The sequence below is a fragment of the Odontomachus brunneus genome, unplaced genomic scaffold (genome assembly GCF_010583005.1).
Source record: "Odontomachus brunneus isolate Ranch 3 - 2012 unplaced genomic scaffold, Obru_v1 Obru_scaffold_019, whole genome shotgun sequence".
NCBI lineage: Eukaryota > Metazoa > Arthropoda > Insecta > Hymenoptera > Formicidae > Odontomachus > Odontomachus brunneus.
The window spans coordinates 148,737-166,379 of NW_022639469.1; the positions used below are offsets into that span (position 1 = coordinate 148,737).

Below are 17,643 nucleotides of genomic sequence, written 5' to 3' on the forward strand. Positions count from 1 at the left end.
GGGGGGGGGGGGGAGGATCAGCGGACGCGCACCTATGCCGACACGGAACTCGGAAGAGCGGCGCTCTCGGTGGCATTCGCCTGCGAGCCGCAGCGCTGTGCGGTCGTGTTCCCCTCACGATTGACAGCGTGCGACAGGCAACTGTTTTCATCCCCTCGCGAAGTACCGCTGATTCGTACATATGAGCCGACTTCGCCACTGAGCCACGGTCCTTGCTTTCTCGTGCGAGCTAACGACGAAACGGGGAAGGGAGAGAGGGATAGTCCTGCTCGGGGACAATTCGCGGACGGCAGTTGTCGTTCCGTTATCGGGGAAACCGGCGTGACGTCGTCGTGTTCGCGCGCGAAACGGTCCTCACTCGCAGCGCTCCTGCGTGAAGTTAGCGCGGAGAGTGCCTGGGCACGCTCCGTTTCGCCGCGCGAAGCAGACGGGGAGAGGAACAGGAAACGGAGCGCTCGCAAGCCGACTTCCTCCGCGCGTTCTTCTCTCGCGATTCGCATCTCCGCGATATCTCCTCTGTGATATCTCGTCGAGTTTCCGCGGAGTCTCCATTCGCGCCTTCGTCTGGTCGTTCGAGGTGGCGCTTGGGACTGGGACAGTGAGGGTGTATAAGTGTGCTGTGACAGCTGCCGCGCGCCGGGACGTCGCTGTTGGAAAATGGAGCCGACGAGGATTTTGCTGCTCATCGTCCTTCTGGGTGCTGTCAGCTGTCAGAGTGAGTAACATCCGATAATCTCCCACTTGTTAGCATTAATCGACTCTGTCACGTGCCGGTAGTGAATTATTTACGCCACTGGGAGCGCCTGACTTTGTAATTTGTGTGTAAGCTCGCGCCGGCAAATCGGGGACGATCGATCGCCTGGAGCTTCCCCTCAACGGCGAATTAGTCGATTTGAGGGATAAACTGAGCGTGTTGTGTGTTAACTCCGTGCGTCGTGTTTAATGAATGACCTTTTAAAGTGCAATACACAATGTGCAGTCGTAACCAGGGTAACCCCAAACAGCACATATACATCTAAAGGATGTACTTAGGACGTTTGGACATACTTAGGATGTAAGGACGTTTTTATGATGTTTTTAAGACGTCTTTTGGATGTCTGTGCTGTCTGGGACCGTATATGCCGTGAACTTTTTATTGAGATATCTTCATCGCGAAGAATTAGTGTTATATATTTATTACTATTTTCTAAATTTGTGTAAATCTGTTTTAACATCAATGTGGGTGTATGTTTAATGAATTGTATGAATTATTATAAATCAACTTCCAGACACCACAAATTGCTAAGAAATGTTTTGAAGATATCTAAAAGATGTCCAAAACAAGTCATTTTTTTCGGGACATACTCCATGGATTTCATATCTATATCCATTAATTTAAGTGGGAACTTATGTACTTCTATCTGTCTGGATGTTATTTTATTTCTCAGACATATACGCGAAAATTTGACAGCAATTTTACTAGTTGATTTGTAAAAGTTGCATTCCTTAAGAGTGATACTTATAATACTCATATTTACTACACAAAATAACGAAATAAAAATGTGAAAGAAATAAATTAATAAAATTTACTCAAAATACTATGTAATGTAAAATGTAATATAAAAATCTGCACGAAAAAAACGTTAGTATAAATTAGTTTGTCTGTAATCTGGGGACCAGATAAAAAACTCGGTTGTAGGAACAGAAAGATTCATGTAAGAGAAGTTTCTACTCAGCCAATTGCTTTCAGTTTATCGTAACCGAGTTTTAATGCAGCTGAATATTTAGACGAATGTTTCCGGCCACAGTGACAGATATATTATTCCTCGTCAGCGACTTTTGGTCCCCATTCAGTTACAGGAACTGAAATGTTTTCCGTGTGAATTTGAATAAATTTGTCATCGCATCAACATAATAAGAAAATTCTCACGACACTGTATGATGTAAATTTAATGATTCATTCGACACAGTTCTTATCATCGGTTGTCTCACGTCGTGATGGAAGTTTGGGTTTTACCAATCCCCTTAATGACAATAATCGCAATGATGCGCCGAAAAGAGAGCAGCTCCTTTCTCGACTTAGTAAACGTCGGTTTAATATTTCGCCAGGATATTCCTCGACAGGATTCCTATGTACTTTTACACTCCGAGAAGTGTAGCGTAACGAGATTAGTATTCGGTTCGCGGTACTGCCGACATCTCTCCGCGGCTGTCCATCGATCGTCGCTAATTCACGGCAATTATCTCGGGGAACGCAGGATGCGTACGGAAGCGCCGGATCGTAATTTACGCGGTAATGACACATTTTCGCTCGTGTCGCAGTTCAGTGAGCCTTTTGTGTGGTGACGCGGGGAGACCGAATTGCCTTGTCCACCCGTGTTGCTCCCGTCGCTGTAGATTCTTTCGTTTTGCTTTCAAAATATTGCCCTCCGTTACTGCGCCATCGATCAAACACATTTTATTCATAGGAACGTGGCCTGGAGCATCGTGATTCCCTCTTACCTCTTTGCGCAAATGCGCACTATGACCGGCACGATCGGTTGGACACGCGATTCTCGGACGAACACAATCAGTAAGAAAAATTATGCCGCTCTTCTTATCAGTTGAATCAATTCAAGAAGTTATTCAGAACTCTCGGACTGCTGAGTTTAACCGTAAGCGCTACTTAACGCACATACCTAAGGAGTAGTGCAGACTGGATGTAATTGTCACACTTTTTACATACTGATTACAAAAAAAATTTATGCAATATTTTTTAATATTGTACACATTTTCATGCAGATGTAATATTTAAGTAAAAGAAAAGGAAAATTATCTATATATATTTTTACACAAAAAAATTAATAAGTTTCAAGCAAAGTCGTGCAAATGTGACTATCTACTCCATACTCAGAGGTTGTTACATGTTTTTCATGTAAAAGAAACAAGACACATTATTTCTATTTTAAAATTTTGTGTTTTATTAAAGTTAATGATATCTTATAATCAGATACATAATAAATAATTGGTGAAAATGATAATTTTCATAAACTTTGTAATAATAATTTTGAGTTCTCTCTCTTTCAACACTTAAATACAACAAACTATGTTTTACGAAAAGAAATGAGATTATATAAAATATGATACTCTCTAAATTTTTTTAATGAAATTTTACTCGAAGAGTAGAGTGACCGTCGATTTACTCGAATTCGACTCTTCACTCAGAATAAATTTTTCGTTCTAAATCGTTGAGTGAATATTTTTCTAAATTAAGGAGTAAATCTGATGTATCTCATTATCACACAAGAATATATTCACTTTAATATTGATTAAAACATTTGCTCACATTACGTCAGAATTCACTCTCGCGATTTTGAGTGGCGGTATTTTCGCTTGGAGTGAAAATATTGTCGCTTTTCGCTTGTTTCGAATAATATTATTATTTCGAATTATATTATATTATTTCAAATAATATCACTCCAAGAAATATAAAGAGTATAGTTTGTGTTTTCTTATATTCGAGAATCAGGAACTCGTGATGTTTCGTTTACTTTATTTATTTTGCTTTATTTGTTTTGATTGGTGGACAGTTTAGAAATCCTTGTGTTTTCTTTTCTCTGTCGACGAAGGTGACAGGAGAATAATACGCGTAATAGTGATATGGTTGCGCCGAGGGAAAAAGTTTCTGTACTTACGTGAACATGAGCTAACGGTACGGTAATTATCAACCGAGCGGTTTTGCTTAGCGAGTTCTTCATTCGTTACGCGTACACGCCGTTAAAAGGGGACTAAGCGTAAAGGATCAGACATCTTCAGAGTAGGTACGAAGTTACAAATGCAGATTGCAAGTCACGATTGGAATGTCACGGTGTACACGTGGGTTGCACCTTACGCTGCATCGCGTTGCATTACTCGAGCTGCGCTGAATGTTCGGAATCTGCTGGATGCATTGTCGTGCATCTCGCAAGTATTTCGAAACTGTGTTTTCAGCATATACGTTTCGAGCATATACCGTTCGGCGAGACTTCTTTCTCTTATCAGCAAGAAGAACGATTCTTACGTAACGGTTTCTTACGTCATTTCTAAGAAACCTCGCGCTTTCTTTTCCCGATTCGCTGTCAACAGTCACAATTAATGCTTATTTAAAATTCTGGGCTCATTTATATACGTCAGTCTTATTTGTCGAACTTTTTTCTACTATGGATGATTCATTTAAATGTAAAGCGTGAATTCAATCGTGCATATATGATGTCGCATTATTGTTCTCAAATGTATCGCATTTTATATTATATATCTTATAAAAGATCTCACTCATTTGTTTGTAATACACATTAGATTACACATAATAATATGAGAAAATGAACATCTTTTTGCTATCTTTTTGCACATTTTCTCTTAATATTTGGCTCTTTACAGCCTTTAACTGTGAGTTTTGATTGTTTAATCACATAGAGCCTTAATAACACCTAATCTGGTTCTATTTTGTCACACGTCTCAAGATAATCATTATAAAACAAATGAAATTTGTTTAAAATTATCACATTGCATGGTTATATGTTATTAAAATAACGTAGATAAACGTATTATCTTAAAATTATATAAACAAAGTGTGTTACATTAATACATTAGGATTTGCAATACATTTGTGATCTAATATTATGTTTGTGCGGTCACTTGAACTATACAAAATTTTACGGTTTCAAAGAGCACAAAGAAGAATATATTGGGGAAAACGGATGCCATTGTTCTGAAAGAAGTGTCCTCCGTGAAGAATAGTTCTAAGATGATTCTTGAAGCGTGAACGATTGCGAAAAGATATTCGCAGGTTTTTCGAGAGAAACCTGTGGTAGGAACACCGCCGATGGTGATTATATAGGTTCAAGAGCATGTTTGTGTCCAGCTCTATTATGATGTGACAATGGCGACTGTGAAATAACGAACACTCTTAAACGAGCGTCGTGGACTCATATCTGTCAGAGCGCATCTGAATCTTTAGAGAGAAATCCCGCACGGCCTGACGCCTTCGAGAGTTCTCGTCAGGTCGAAAACGAGACGGCTCGTTCGGCTGTTACAAAGTAAACAGAAAAACTGGAAAAGGTTTGCTGGGGAACGGAGTGTTTCCCTCGACTTGAAATGTCCTTTAATCCTCTGATTATCGAACCTCTTCAAACGTCAAGCGCACAGCGCATGCGTCAACACGGTGGATATTTTGTAAGCATCATAAGGAAATCGATTGATTAAATTGCAAAGTGCATTTTCTGATGCAAACATTCTTCTACGCATATAATTTGAAGCTTCGGTCACGCAATTTTGAAGAGTCTTTTTTTGTACACTGAGAGAAGAATTTAGTAAATATTATCAAAATTTGGTTACTATTACTAAATGATAGACGTAAATATAGCGAGCCAAAGCTATAGCAATACTTATTAATTAATTTAGTTCTGTAAAATAAATTATTTATTTGACAGAAGTAAAATTTATTTGCTTCAGAATATATTTGGTAAATAAAACTTATTGAATAGTTGAGCAAAATAAGCGATTTTATAATAGTTACAAAATTTTTGATAGGTTCAACCAACTATCTGTAATAATAGATATTGAAACGATGTAATAGCTGCAAATGAATGAATTTTTCGTTGTGCTGCAACAAAACATACTTATACTGGTAACAAAATAGAACTCGTACCTACTGAATTTTTTATTATATGGGATATAACGATTTCATAACAATTATCAAATATCTGTTCATAACTGTAATATATTTCATATTAAATATTTAACATTAAGTAACTATTACTAAATTATTTAATTGATGTTACTGTGAATGCAATTACGTCATACTCCCGATCTATTAAATATTTGGTAATTATTATCATATTTAGTATTAGTTACTAAGGATTCAATGAATTTCTGTAACTAAATGCAGTTTGTTATAGTTACCAGTCTTTTCTCTCAGTGTATTATTACATCGTTGTATAACATTGAGATTCTTTTAAATCACTACTTAACAATATCATGCCAATGAATCTGGAAGGCGCATTGCAAAACGTCATAATCCAGTTCGAATGAGTAGCGAGAAAATACTGCCACTCAAAATCGCGAGAGTGAATTCTGACGTAATGTGAGAGAATGTTTCAATCGATATTAAAGTGAATATATTCCCGTGTGACAATGAAATACGTCAGATTTACTCTTCAATTTAGAATGAAGATATTCACTCGACAATTCAGAATGAAAAGTTTACTCTGTATGAGTGAAAAGTCGAATTCAAATAAATCGACGGTCACTCTACTCTTCGAGTAAAACTTCACTCAAAAAAGATACGAGTAAGTCCAGTCCGCTTTGGTCATCGACTTCGCATAATCGTATATCTTCTGAAACCACAGTCACAGCTTCATTCGACCACATAATCAAGGATATAGTTCGCGGCGGGAATATAGTACCATCTTGTCAATTCTTCATCGGATTAAGTTAACGAGCTGCGATCGCGACGCTTATTCCCACACTCGGCAGATAATCCTGATTCATAGAAGACCCCGACTATTCTCGTGATCAATGCAACCTCCAAAGGAAGTCATCGGGTATTTGGCAAAAATTGTATAATGAAAGCAAACAGTTTTAATGAAAAGAGTTCATTAATCATTGTTATATCATTATGTTTAACTTATATGTGTCCAGATTTTACGTATTACGTTGTTGCGCTGTTGCATGTTTTGCTGTCAAAATGACAAATTAGCCGAACAGTCAACAGTCGTGATGAATATTCAGACACTAATGAGCTTCGGGTTTAGTAAATGTTAGGAAGGCTTTCCTGAAACTTGTGATGTATGTACGTACAATTTCAATTCGAACACAAAATATTCATCGACGTTACAGCTACAATATCATTACGTGGAAAGTCGAGGTTGCATCGGACGTGACCTGTCCACGCCTGTGAATATTAATAATCCCGTTGCTCGCGGGATTAGTCATGCTTAAGGCTCGTGTTCGTAGAAGTCTCAGGTGACTCTTCACGCTGTAAGAACTTTATATCGGCATTTCGCCGGGCAATGTTTTCTAATTCAAGCCGTCTGATCTCATGCCGTAGGGTGCTAAATTTACACCTGAGTCGTCGATCACCATCGACGGGCCGCGGTTCGGCGTTCGACATCAGCGATTTACTCGAGATGATTTAAATTCGCGAGTTGAGGCTCCTTGTACCTCGCCGGCCGGAGTTGTGACGTCAGAAGTGAGGAATGACACGCTGACGAAAGTTACGTGCCATTTCTCAATAAAGATAAATATGGACGTAAGAATATTTGAGATAGCTTGAGTACACTCGTAAAATTATCCGAAAGATATTCCTTTCCCCTGATGATCAATAAATCAATAAATAGTCGTATAACAAATGGTGAAATGAGATATATGAAATGGTGAAATGAGTTATGTCTGTATGCCTCATTTCACCATTTATTATATGACTATTTATTAATCGTTAGGCGATACTTTTCGGACAATTTAACAAGTAACAAGCTCAAACAGTCTCAAGTGCTCTTTCGTTCCATATTTATCTTTATTTAGAAATGGCACGCAAAGTTTTGTCAGTATGTCGTTCCTCGCTTCTGACGTCACACAAATTCAACATGGCCGCGACGAAGTACAAGGAACTTTAAGAAACACACGTTTCTTTCGCGTGCTCGCTGACTAGATTCATGACTATCGGCCTGTTTATTTTTATTTATCAAATAAGCATAGATAATAAACACACACATACAAATATATATATATATATATATATATATATATATATATATATATATATATATATATATATATATAATACGTTGAATATTTAAAAGTTTATGTTTAAAGGCCAAAACAATAAGGATGTCCAGAGTTAGATACAACATGCCCAGGCATTGGTATCTTTACCTTCATCTCGTGCAATCTCATTTTTCTCGAATCAGGCGGCATAGCAACAAATCATGTCGCTCCTTTTTTTTCCGCGCATCAACGCGACCTCGATCGTAACATCCGCGATGTCCGTGCGCGATTATCATCGACACGACTCCGCGCGGGTGACTTTTTTTCACGATACGCCGAAACGAGGTGAGATTCTTGCTCACCGCCGTCCAATTTACACCTTCGCGCGTCCGAAATCGGCAAAAAAGGGCTCTCGAGGTGCCATTAGGACGGGCCCGAAAATGTTGGTCTTCGCGCGAGGACCTGTCCGCGGCGCGGGTTATTTCGGTCTCCTCTTATTCAGGTGTGTATCAAGGGAGGCTACGGCCAGTAGGTAACGATTGTCCTTCTCCCTCAGCAACGGTCGCTGATGACTAGCCGGCTCGAACTAGTGAAAGAAAAAACTAAGGCTGCGCAATGCATGCTTTTTTGAGAACGCAGCAAATTGAGGGAACAATCGGAATAAGGAAATAAAAAAGGAAATTGGATTGGATGGAAATTAGATAGTTTTACGAAGTATGACGTTCAATTATACGGTGATCGTAAATTATTCGTTCTTCCAGATAGATTTCTATGATTATCGTGACGTGACACAATCTATTATAGAAACTTTTCAATTACATTTATTGAAGCAAATACATTATACTGAATTCAATTTACAATAGTTAAAATTAATGCAAACAAAGAATAAGGCAAATAAGAGCCGACTGCCGATCTTAAAGGCGAAAATCACAATTTAATAAAAGCTTGTGATATATTTATTTACAAAAATTCAGATGTTTCGGGCCAAGTTTCGGACCCTCTTTAGTAATAATTACAAACAATATAGTTTCAAACTATATTTTTGTGATTTTCGCCTTTAAGATCGATAGTTGGCTCTTATTTGCCTTATTCTTTGTTTGCTTTGATAAAGTCTCAAGAGCCTTTAATTTTTTATTTTTAGTTAAAATTAAATTTAATTAAAAATTAATAAAAAAATTAATTAATTAAATTTACAATAATATGACTTTTAGTTACATTAATGCAACAAAACAGAGATTCATTAAAAGTTACTCAGATTATCATATCATATTTTACATGATATTATTTTTAACAAATTTGAATCATTTGTATTTTTTCGTACCGTAAGATGGGGTTACTTTGTGACTGTAGGGGTTACTTTGTGACACAGTGAATATTGGTTAATAGTGATAATTATCACTATTAACCAATATTCACTGTGTCACAAAGTAACCCCTACAGTCACAAAGTAACCCTATCTTACGGTATTTCTGTTTCAATATGCTATGCGATAAATATGAGTGCCATGTGAAACATACATAAAAGATGCAACCTTTGCAAATCAATTAATAAAGTTGCTGCCAACTTTACGTACTTATCTGTGTTTTTTTTTTGAGATATTGATTGAAAACCAACAGAGAGAGAATCGATGCGACATAACGAATATCCCATCTATATTCATTTATTACATAGCGCCAGTGAGTGAAAGTACGTTCATTTAAAAGACGATAATTACCCCTAGTCGAGGAGATCGTCGTCGAGGGAAAGAATGAAACGATATCGCCGAGGGATCTCGTAATCCTAACCAAATACCTGCCGGGCGGTGTAATTATTGCGCAAAGTGGTCGCTCGGCTAAGAAGCTTCGACCACCCGGCTGTCCTCGAGCGCATCTCGGGACGCACCTAATCTCTTTTTAAATTGGATAAATTAAGTAAGCCTCCTGTCAGAGGGTTTGGCTTTAATTGACCGAGTGTGTCAAAAAGCGATAGCATCTTCAGCAGCGGTCTTATTTAACGAAGTACGGTGGACGAGACAGTGTATAGTCCTAACAATTTACCTGTCGGGATTCTTTTCCCGAGTGATTTCTATATCGGGGAAAGAGATCTCTGGGACGTATAAGTAAAATATGCTACTAATATGTTACTAATTGTTTCAATTACAATGTTTTTGTATTAACACATTTTCCCTTAACGGTAATCCTTGAAGTTCAGAAATTGCGTAAGAAACAAATATTTCACATGGCAATTGACAGTTCATTATCTTTTCAAATATAGCCTGCTAGAAATCTATCCCATGGTTCTGATCAAGTTGATACCAATCAGTTACTTGATTTGTACATATGGCGATATTATCGGATCCTAATTATTTATAAGATGAAAGAGAAAAACTAAAGCTGCGCATGCTTTTTTGAGAATGCAGCAAATTGAGGGAACAATCGGAATAAGAAAATAAAAAAGGAAATTGGATGGGATAGAAATTAATATTTTGATATTAATATTTTACGAAGTATGACGTTCAACTACACGGTGATCGTAAGTTATTCGTTCCTCCAGATAGATTTTTATGATTATCATGACGTGAGATAATCGGTTATAGAAACTTTTCAATTACATTTATTGAAGCAAGTACATTATGCTGAATTAAATTTACAATAGTTAAAATTAAATTTAACTAAAAATTAATTAAGTAATTGAACTTACAATAATATAAGTTTTAATTACATTAATACAACAAAACAGAGGTTCATTAAAAGTTATTCAGATTATCATATCCTAAATATTAATAATCTTTATTATTAACAAGGTCCTAGTTGCCATTACTTATAAAGACCTGATAACAGCACTTTATACAAAGCAGATAACTGATTGGGAACAATCTGGTCATGGGATAAATTCCTAGTCTGGCTCAACAGAATAATGGCGTGCTTCTGTTTGAAACTCATTATCAAGTAATAGGCAATTAAACTCAATTCTAACTCGCGGAAGTGTATCCGCGAGCTTCTGCCGTAATGCTCGTGAGACGTGAAGTTCGTGAGATCGGATCAACGCGGATTTTACCGGCGCGACGCGGGAGCAGACACCGGGCTGGGTCAAAAGCTGGCGGCACAACACCGCGCGCGCTTAATTCGTCCCGCCGCCTCAATGGCACCTGTCGTCTCCGACGGAGCGCTCGCGCGTCCCGGCCACAATGTTGCTGCCATTAATCACGATCGTCGGATGCATCGCGCATCCCGTCCCGTCGCCGCCCGACGTGTTGGTTTCGCCCGTTGACGAGGCGGCTTCGGCTCGTTCTTGCCGCGCGCACCATCATCCATCATCGCGCCGGCGACAGCCGTGGTATCAAAAGCCGCCCCGCTTTCGACTCCATGCACGAGCGTGAACGGCCAAGTCAGAGAGCGGGTTAGAGGTCCACGGGCCCTGAAGACAAAAGTCGCGCCGGTTATATTATAAGTTGACGGTTCTCAAGTGGTCACTCGACATCATGTGCCTGCGATCACCAAAAGTATATCTTTTATGGAATTTTTAATGAATTCATTATGGCAGATATTATCGCGATTCATTGTTCACAGTAGATATACGTTCAGCCAATATTGCTCACACAGGTATAAGCTCAGTCATTCTATTGTGTAATAATGTTAAAAGATTTGAAATAAGATTCGAAAGAGCTCTATTCATCTGATCTAATTAATTCTAATCCGTTCACTCAATCTCTCACACACACACACACACACACACACACACACACACACACACACACACACACACACACACACACACACACACACACACACACACACACACACACACACACACACACACACACACAGAGAGACACACAAAACTCTCCCCACCTAAATACACATTGAGAAAAAAATATAATTGTCTTTGGCGTCAATTATACTCTTTTGTGATTTTAACCATAAAAATAGTTAGAAAAATTATTATTTTAGTAAATGTTATTAGAAAAATGGTTCTTCTAATTATTTTTTTGGTTAAAATCACAAAAAATATTGTTGACGCCGAAAGCAACTATATTTTTCTCTCAGTGCACAGATACACAACCATTTTTGTTCCCATTCTTCAAATACAAACACGCCTTCCGTCTCATTGGATACATTTCTTTGTGGAGCTTCCTTTAATCTGACTTTATGTAACTTACCAAAGTCCCTCTCTTTATGTACACACACACGTACACACACGTAAATTCCGTTCACTTTCCTTAACCTCCCTCTCTCAAAAAAAAAAAAAATACACCCTTTCTTGCTGCGTTTCTCAATATTCATAAGCATTTGTTTTAGATAGTTCGATATGTCAACCGAATTTCTGTACATCATGACCATCCAAAAGTATGACTGAAAACGTATTTCGTTGAATAATATCACTTGAAGCACACTTTAGATGAATATCCTTCTATTCACTCAACTAACTTTTACAAAATTTTGAAAAAAAAATGTTTTATCAGTCGCATTTCAAAATTGTTCGATAAAAGTTAAGTCCTGCACAGTGTTGTTAGCAAGTTCACTTTCTCGCGTATACATAAGAACACAGCTGCGGACACAGCTGCGCGCATGTGAGAAAGTAGACCTGGTAACAATATTGGTTCATCTTGCTTGTCAGTCTTTCTCGGTCCTTTTCGTTTTGTCTCGGTTTTTTGTCCTTCTCTTTCTCGGCCGCTCTCCGCCTTTTTCGGTCTTCCTCGGTTTCTCTCGATAAAAGATTTTATTGTGTAGTTGTGCAAAATTAAACAGTTCTTTGGCATTATATTATGTGCGAGTACTTGTGATGTCTTGAAGCGTTCCCCGTTGAAATGCACGAACCATTGCGTTAGGACGTGTGCCAACAGTGTGGCCATTAAGAAAATAGATCAAGTTCTCGGCCAACTTCCAACTCCGAATTGAGTTCCTCTCCGTGCGGACGAAACTATTTCGCGATGAGTAGTGCAGCGGAAACACTTTGATCAGATAATGAGTCTCGGCTTCTCTCAATGATATTTTTCGTGAAGATACTCGTTTCGAATTAAGAGGTATAAATTTCTTTTGTATGAAAAGAGAATCATTTTTGGACTCTTCGCTTTTATCTTACAAACTGTAAATATTAAGATATGAAAATATTTCGTAATGTTGAAACTTGAAAAAAATGTTCGAAATATTTTTGCTCTATTATTTTAATTGATTTAGAAACGACTCTTTTGTGTCTGGAATCAACTTTTCTTCTACGGTGGGTAAAAATATGTGCAGATGAAGCGGATAAGGCTCAATTATTCGCACTCGTGTCAAGAATCGCGTGCCAGCACGTCGTGTGTTTAGTTGATCACCTACAATTCGGGTGATCAACCGAAAGACAAGAATTTTGTCCCTATCGATTACGACGGATTATAAAACATTAACAGAACGGATCGGCCTTGTATTTTTCCTCACGGTGCCAGGAAATTAGAACCATCTCCAGAGCAATTTCCTGCCCTCCAGTACGCACGATGTCCTCACTCCACCTTTCTATTCACGCACGACGAAAGGGCCATCGTGATACCGATCCGCCGGCCATTCTTCAGGGTGGCATACGCGGAAAGAGCAGATGCGACATGTAGCTTCTTCTCTGATTAATCGATTTATAGGCGTACTTCATCGGACATGAAAGCGATATGCTAATTTTCGTTACGTTGTATCATTTCCCTTGAATCGCAAGGAGCGATAACAGTGATTTTTATATGCGATGAACAGACGAACTGAAATCCACGCGAAGTAACAGTGAAAACCTAATATATTTGCTCAAGCAGATACAGATATATTTTCTGATCTATTATCCTGGAAGTTGATATCCACATTTCATGTTGTTTATTGTCTTGCATTCAGTGGAGAGACAAACATTTAATACATAATGTAAGTTCCCATTCCGCCTGTAGAATCGAGGAGCATCGTGGGCGGCCGAATTCTGATCCACGTATTATAGACATCCCTCCCTTGGAGAAGCTCGGATCGTATCAGGACTCCTCCTTGGAGAGCTAGCTCTTAAAAATTCTAAGGAATATCTCGCACAGGAGGTCTGCTGTGCGTTGGGTCTCTGAAGAGTGTATCCTGCTCCAAAAACCACACGATATTTTTGAACAGTCAAGAAGAAAGCAAGTAGACTTTTTCACTTTATGAGTCAACGGACGGAAATTTTTATGATGTGTTACTTGTCGCGCCTCACAGCGCGTCGATCTTTTCAACGAGAGATGTCTCGAATATTAAAACATGAAAATACTACGAAACGTTGATACTTAAGGAGAAATATGAGAGACATTTTTACTTTGTTACCTTAATGAATCTAGTAATGGCTCTTTTGTCGGGCCCAAGATTGATTCTTCTTGTAGCGAGACATCAAAGAGGAATGCAGGCACGTTATGTTTCATTAGAAACGCCACGTGTGTTTAGAATTCACGCGGCTCAACGGTTAACATACGAGCGGAGTGTGTTTCCGTACGAGAATAGTTTCCGAGATTAAGCTTCTGTGACCCGCGGAAGCGTTTACGACGTGAGCCATAACCGATGAATCACGTTCGAGCATATGAGCCAAGGAGAGTTGAGTGACGTGTGCTTGCTTTAGCTACGTCTATTGACGAGCGGTCGCTCGCGGTGTTGCGTTTGGTCGGAAATCGTGGGTGGAAAAAGTGATCGGCGCGCAATTTTCTAGCGAAGATCGGCCCGAGCGTTATTGCAGCGCGAGTGGGCCGCGAGGGATTGATATGCAAATTCATATTTTACGCTTCGTGGGCTTCGACTATGGCGGCACGTTGATCGACTAGAAAAGCAAAAATCGACCCCTTGAATGCAGGATTTATTTTATCGGAGAAACAATTCGTATAATCTTTATCGTCTCCCTCGTTTCACTTGACATTGCGTCGGTTTTTAGATTAAACAATCGCGAAATTAGTCTTAAATTCCCGATAATTGGTATTTGTATTTTTATTTTACAAAAGAACAGGTTTAACTTTTAAACGATGAAAGGTGAAGTCAACGATGAGATTCATCAGATGTATTTTGTTCAATAATATATTGATACTTTGGTGATGTGTCAAAGTCAGATATTACACCGAAAAAGAAATTTTTAATTGAAATATTTTGTCTAAAATATTTTTATATACAAAAAGAATATTAAAAAATTAAAAATAATAAGCATTAAATATTGAATAAATATATAAAGAGAACAATAAAGTTGATTTCAACAAATTCAATCGAAGACCGTTCGATAAATGATTTCAACGAGTTCAATTAAAGACCGTTCATTTGAATAACTGTTAATTGTTAATTAATTGATAATTAATTTATTAATTGAGTGATCTTAAATTTCCTTCGCTCATATCAGTCGTTAATCGAACGATTTTTAATTGAATTCACTGAAATCAATCGAATTCACTTAAACACTCTTCGATTAATCTTGCTCGAATCTATCGATTCAACAATTAGTTGAATTACAACATATTTTCTCAAATTAATTATTAAATTGAGAAAAATTTAATCGATATTTTTACAATTCTGAACCCGATATAAGTCTCCATAATTCCATATTGTATTTTAAAATTTCTCTGTCTATTCTCCCACGTAATATTTTGTTACCTTATTTTTCTTTACAAACGACGAGAACGTAATGATAATCACAACGTTTCATCTGGCAACGTGTGTTAGCGCACGTGGAAAACTGGTCGTACGAGACATTGGCAGTTCCGATTAGACTGCTCTACCGTAATCACGTTCATTTACACTTAAACGAGTTCTCGCGACCTCGTTCAATCCACCGCTTCGCAGAAGATCGCTCTTTTTCACGGCCGGCGAAAGATTTAATTTCAAGCGCAGCGTCGTGATAGACACGGCCTCTCATTATTAAACCTCGCGATGCAAACAACGTTGCGTGCGTCGCGAACGAACGCCGCTTTTTGTCACCGACACGTCGATCGTCGACTGTCGCGATTTACGAGCGCCCATACTCTCGTTAATTTCGCGACCCATTCGCAAACACGATTGGGATCCTGGAATCACTCGGGGTCCTTCTTGCCCGCTCGCTCCCTTCTCATATTTCTTGTATGAATCACGCGCGAGGCGGGGATTGATTTTCGTTGCGTGCGGAGGCGCGTGTCCTCCGCGACGACAGCTACTTGAAGCGAGGATTACAGTGGATTTTGGTAAGTTCATACCGACTAGCTGAGCAAAACTGATCATTACGTTGAATGCTTATAGTCAGTTATTGCTATTAAAATTATTGTTGTCGAACTAAATCGAATGAAGTTTAATTAATTTACTAGTAACTTAGGTAAAAATATTCAGAAAAGGTCACATCTCTCTCACCGAATCTTTTCAGTTTGAGATATGTGGTAAGGAAGGTGGTTGGAAGTGGTACTTCCAATTGTCAATTCGTACTTGTATTTTTACAAAAGAATTTATTTTACAAAAGAACAGGCTTAACTCTTAAACGACGAAAGGTGAAGCCAACGATGATTCATCAGATATATTTTGTTCAATAATACATTGAAACTTTGAGGATGTGTTCGTGTCAAAGTTAGATATTATATTGAAAAAGAAATTTTTAATTAAAATATTTTGTCTAAAATATTTTTACATACAAAAAAATATTAAAAAATTAAAAATAACAAATATTAAATATTGAATAAATATGTAAATAGAACAATAAATATATAATCAAAAAAATATAATAAAAAATATTAAAGATTAAAAGACTTTTATTGCTGCAAGTAATTAATTACTTTAATTAATTATCGTGTTTAATTTGAAGATTATTATAAGCTAATTCAATTGCAAACCGTTTAATCGACAATTGATTTCAACAAATTCAATCGAAGACCGTTCGATTAATGATTGATTTCAATGAGTTTACCTTCTAGAAAGAAGATGTCACCTAGTGGGTGACTGTATTGGTTATCGAGATATTATAAAATAAAATATAAATTTTCGTTGCCCGAGACATGTTAAAATTTACACGCAGGTCGCTTAATGTAGTTAAGTTGAATTCAGTTTAATTATCAGAGCTCTGCGCGTCTCTCTCTAGTCCTTTCTCGCGTAGGACTCGAGGCAATTCAAGCTCGATCGTGAAACAAATCCCCACGTCGCGTCCCGCCCTGTCGCTCCCTTTGTCTCAGGGAATTCAATGGCTTCGCCATTTCGCATCCCGAGCAGCTGATAGCGAAGCCAACGACGTCGCTTTCCCACAGTTACCGCGGTTCTCGCTCCCGCCTTCTCTGACTCGTTCCGTGCGACGAGCAAATGTTCGATCGCTCGGAAAATAACGGATATACATTTCAGCGTTGTTTCAGCTCTTTCCCGAACGGAACTTCCGGAGCGTTCGTGAGCGAAAAACCACAAGTTTACGCGACCGCGCTCTCGGGATTCACGAGAATCGTGTAATGCCGATTGTAGCACCGCTCCGCCTGAGTAACAGAAGACCGCAAAGACAAAACTCTATTTTGAACATTAAAGTTCGTTGTACGTTGTTATATACGTGTGTTTCTGAAATGTGACCCAGATAGATTTTCACGATTATTAAATTGAATAAAAAAGTCCTCTATATATATTTTACACCACGTAGGTTTTACCACGTAGGTTTTTAGTTATTAATTAAAGAAATTTTTAGATCTTCTAGATCTTTTAGATCTTTGTACAGAAACATGCGAGCTTTAATTATAACTAAAAAATTTTTCTTTAATTATAACTAAAAAATTCCACCAGAGCTTCATACATAACTGAAAAAAATAAGGACAAAAAAAATTGATCTTTCGAACTTGTAAGTGAGATACATATTAGCATTTAGTAGATTTAATACGTCCTTAAAAATACAAAGGAGCAGTGAAGGGTAAATTTGGAAGAAACGAAGCAGAACTATTTTATCTTATCATAACATTGCATCTCTGAAGAGTTCCAAGAGAGAGAGAGAGAGAGAGAGAGAGAGAGAGAGAGAGAGAGAGAGAGAGAGAGAGAG

The 17,643-nt window shown here is 38.1% G+C and overlaps 1 protein-coding gene across 2 annotated transcripts in view; it reads left to right on the forward strand.

Moving 5' to 3' along the window:
• The first annotated feature begins 91 nt into the window (after positions 1-91).
• The window catches only part of LOC116841863, an 87,838-nt gene continuing 70,286 nt past the window's right edge, over positions 92-17,643 (forward strand). Inside the window, exon 1 of one of the 2 annotated variants that reach the window (XM_032810296.1) lies at positions 92-715. In XM_032810296.1, coding sequence (XP_032666187.1) covers positions 658-715 — 58 coding nt within the window. In that variant the 5' untranslated portion in view covers positions 92-657. Of the gene's footprint in view, positions 716-2,932; positions 3,780-17,643 lie in introns of those variants that run through there. The other variant, XM_032810297.1, reaches the window with a different exon arrangement.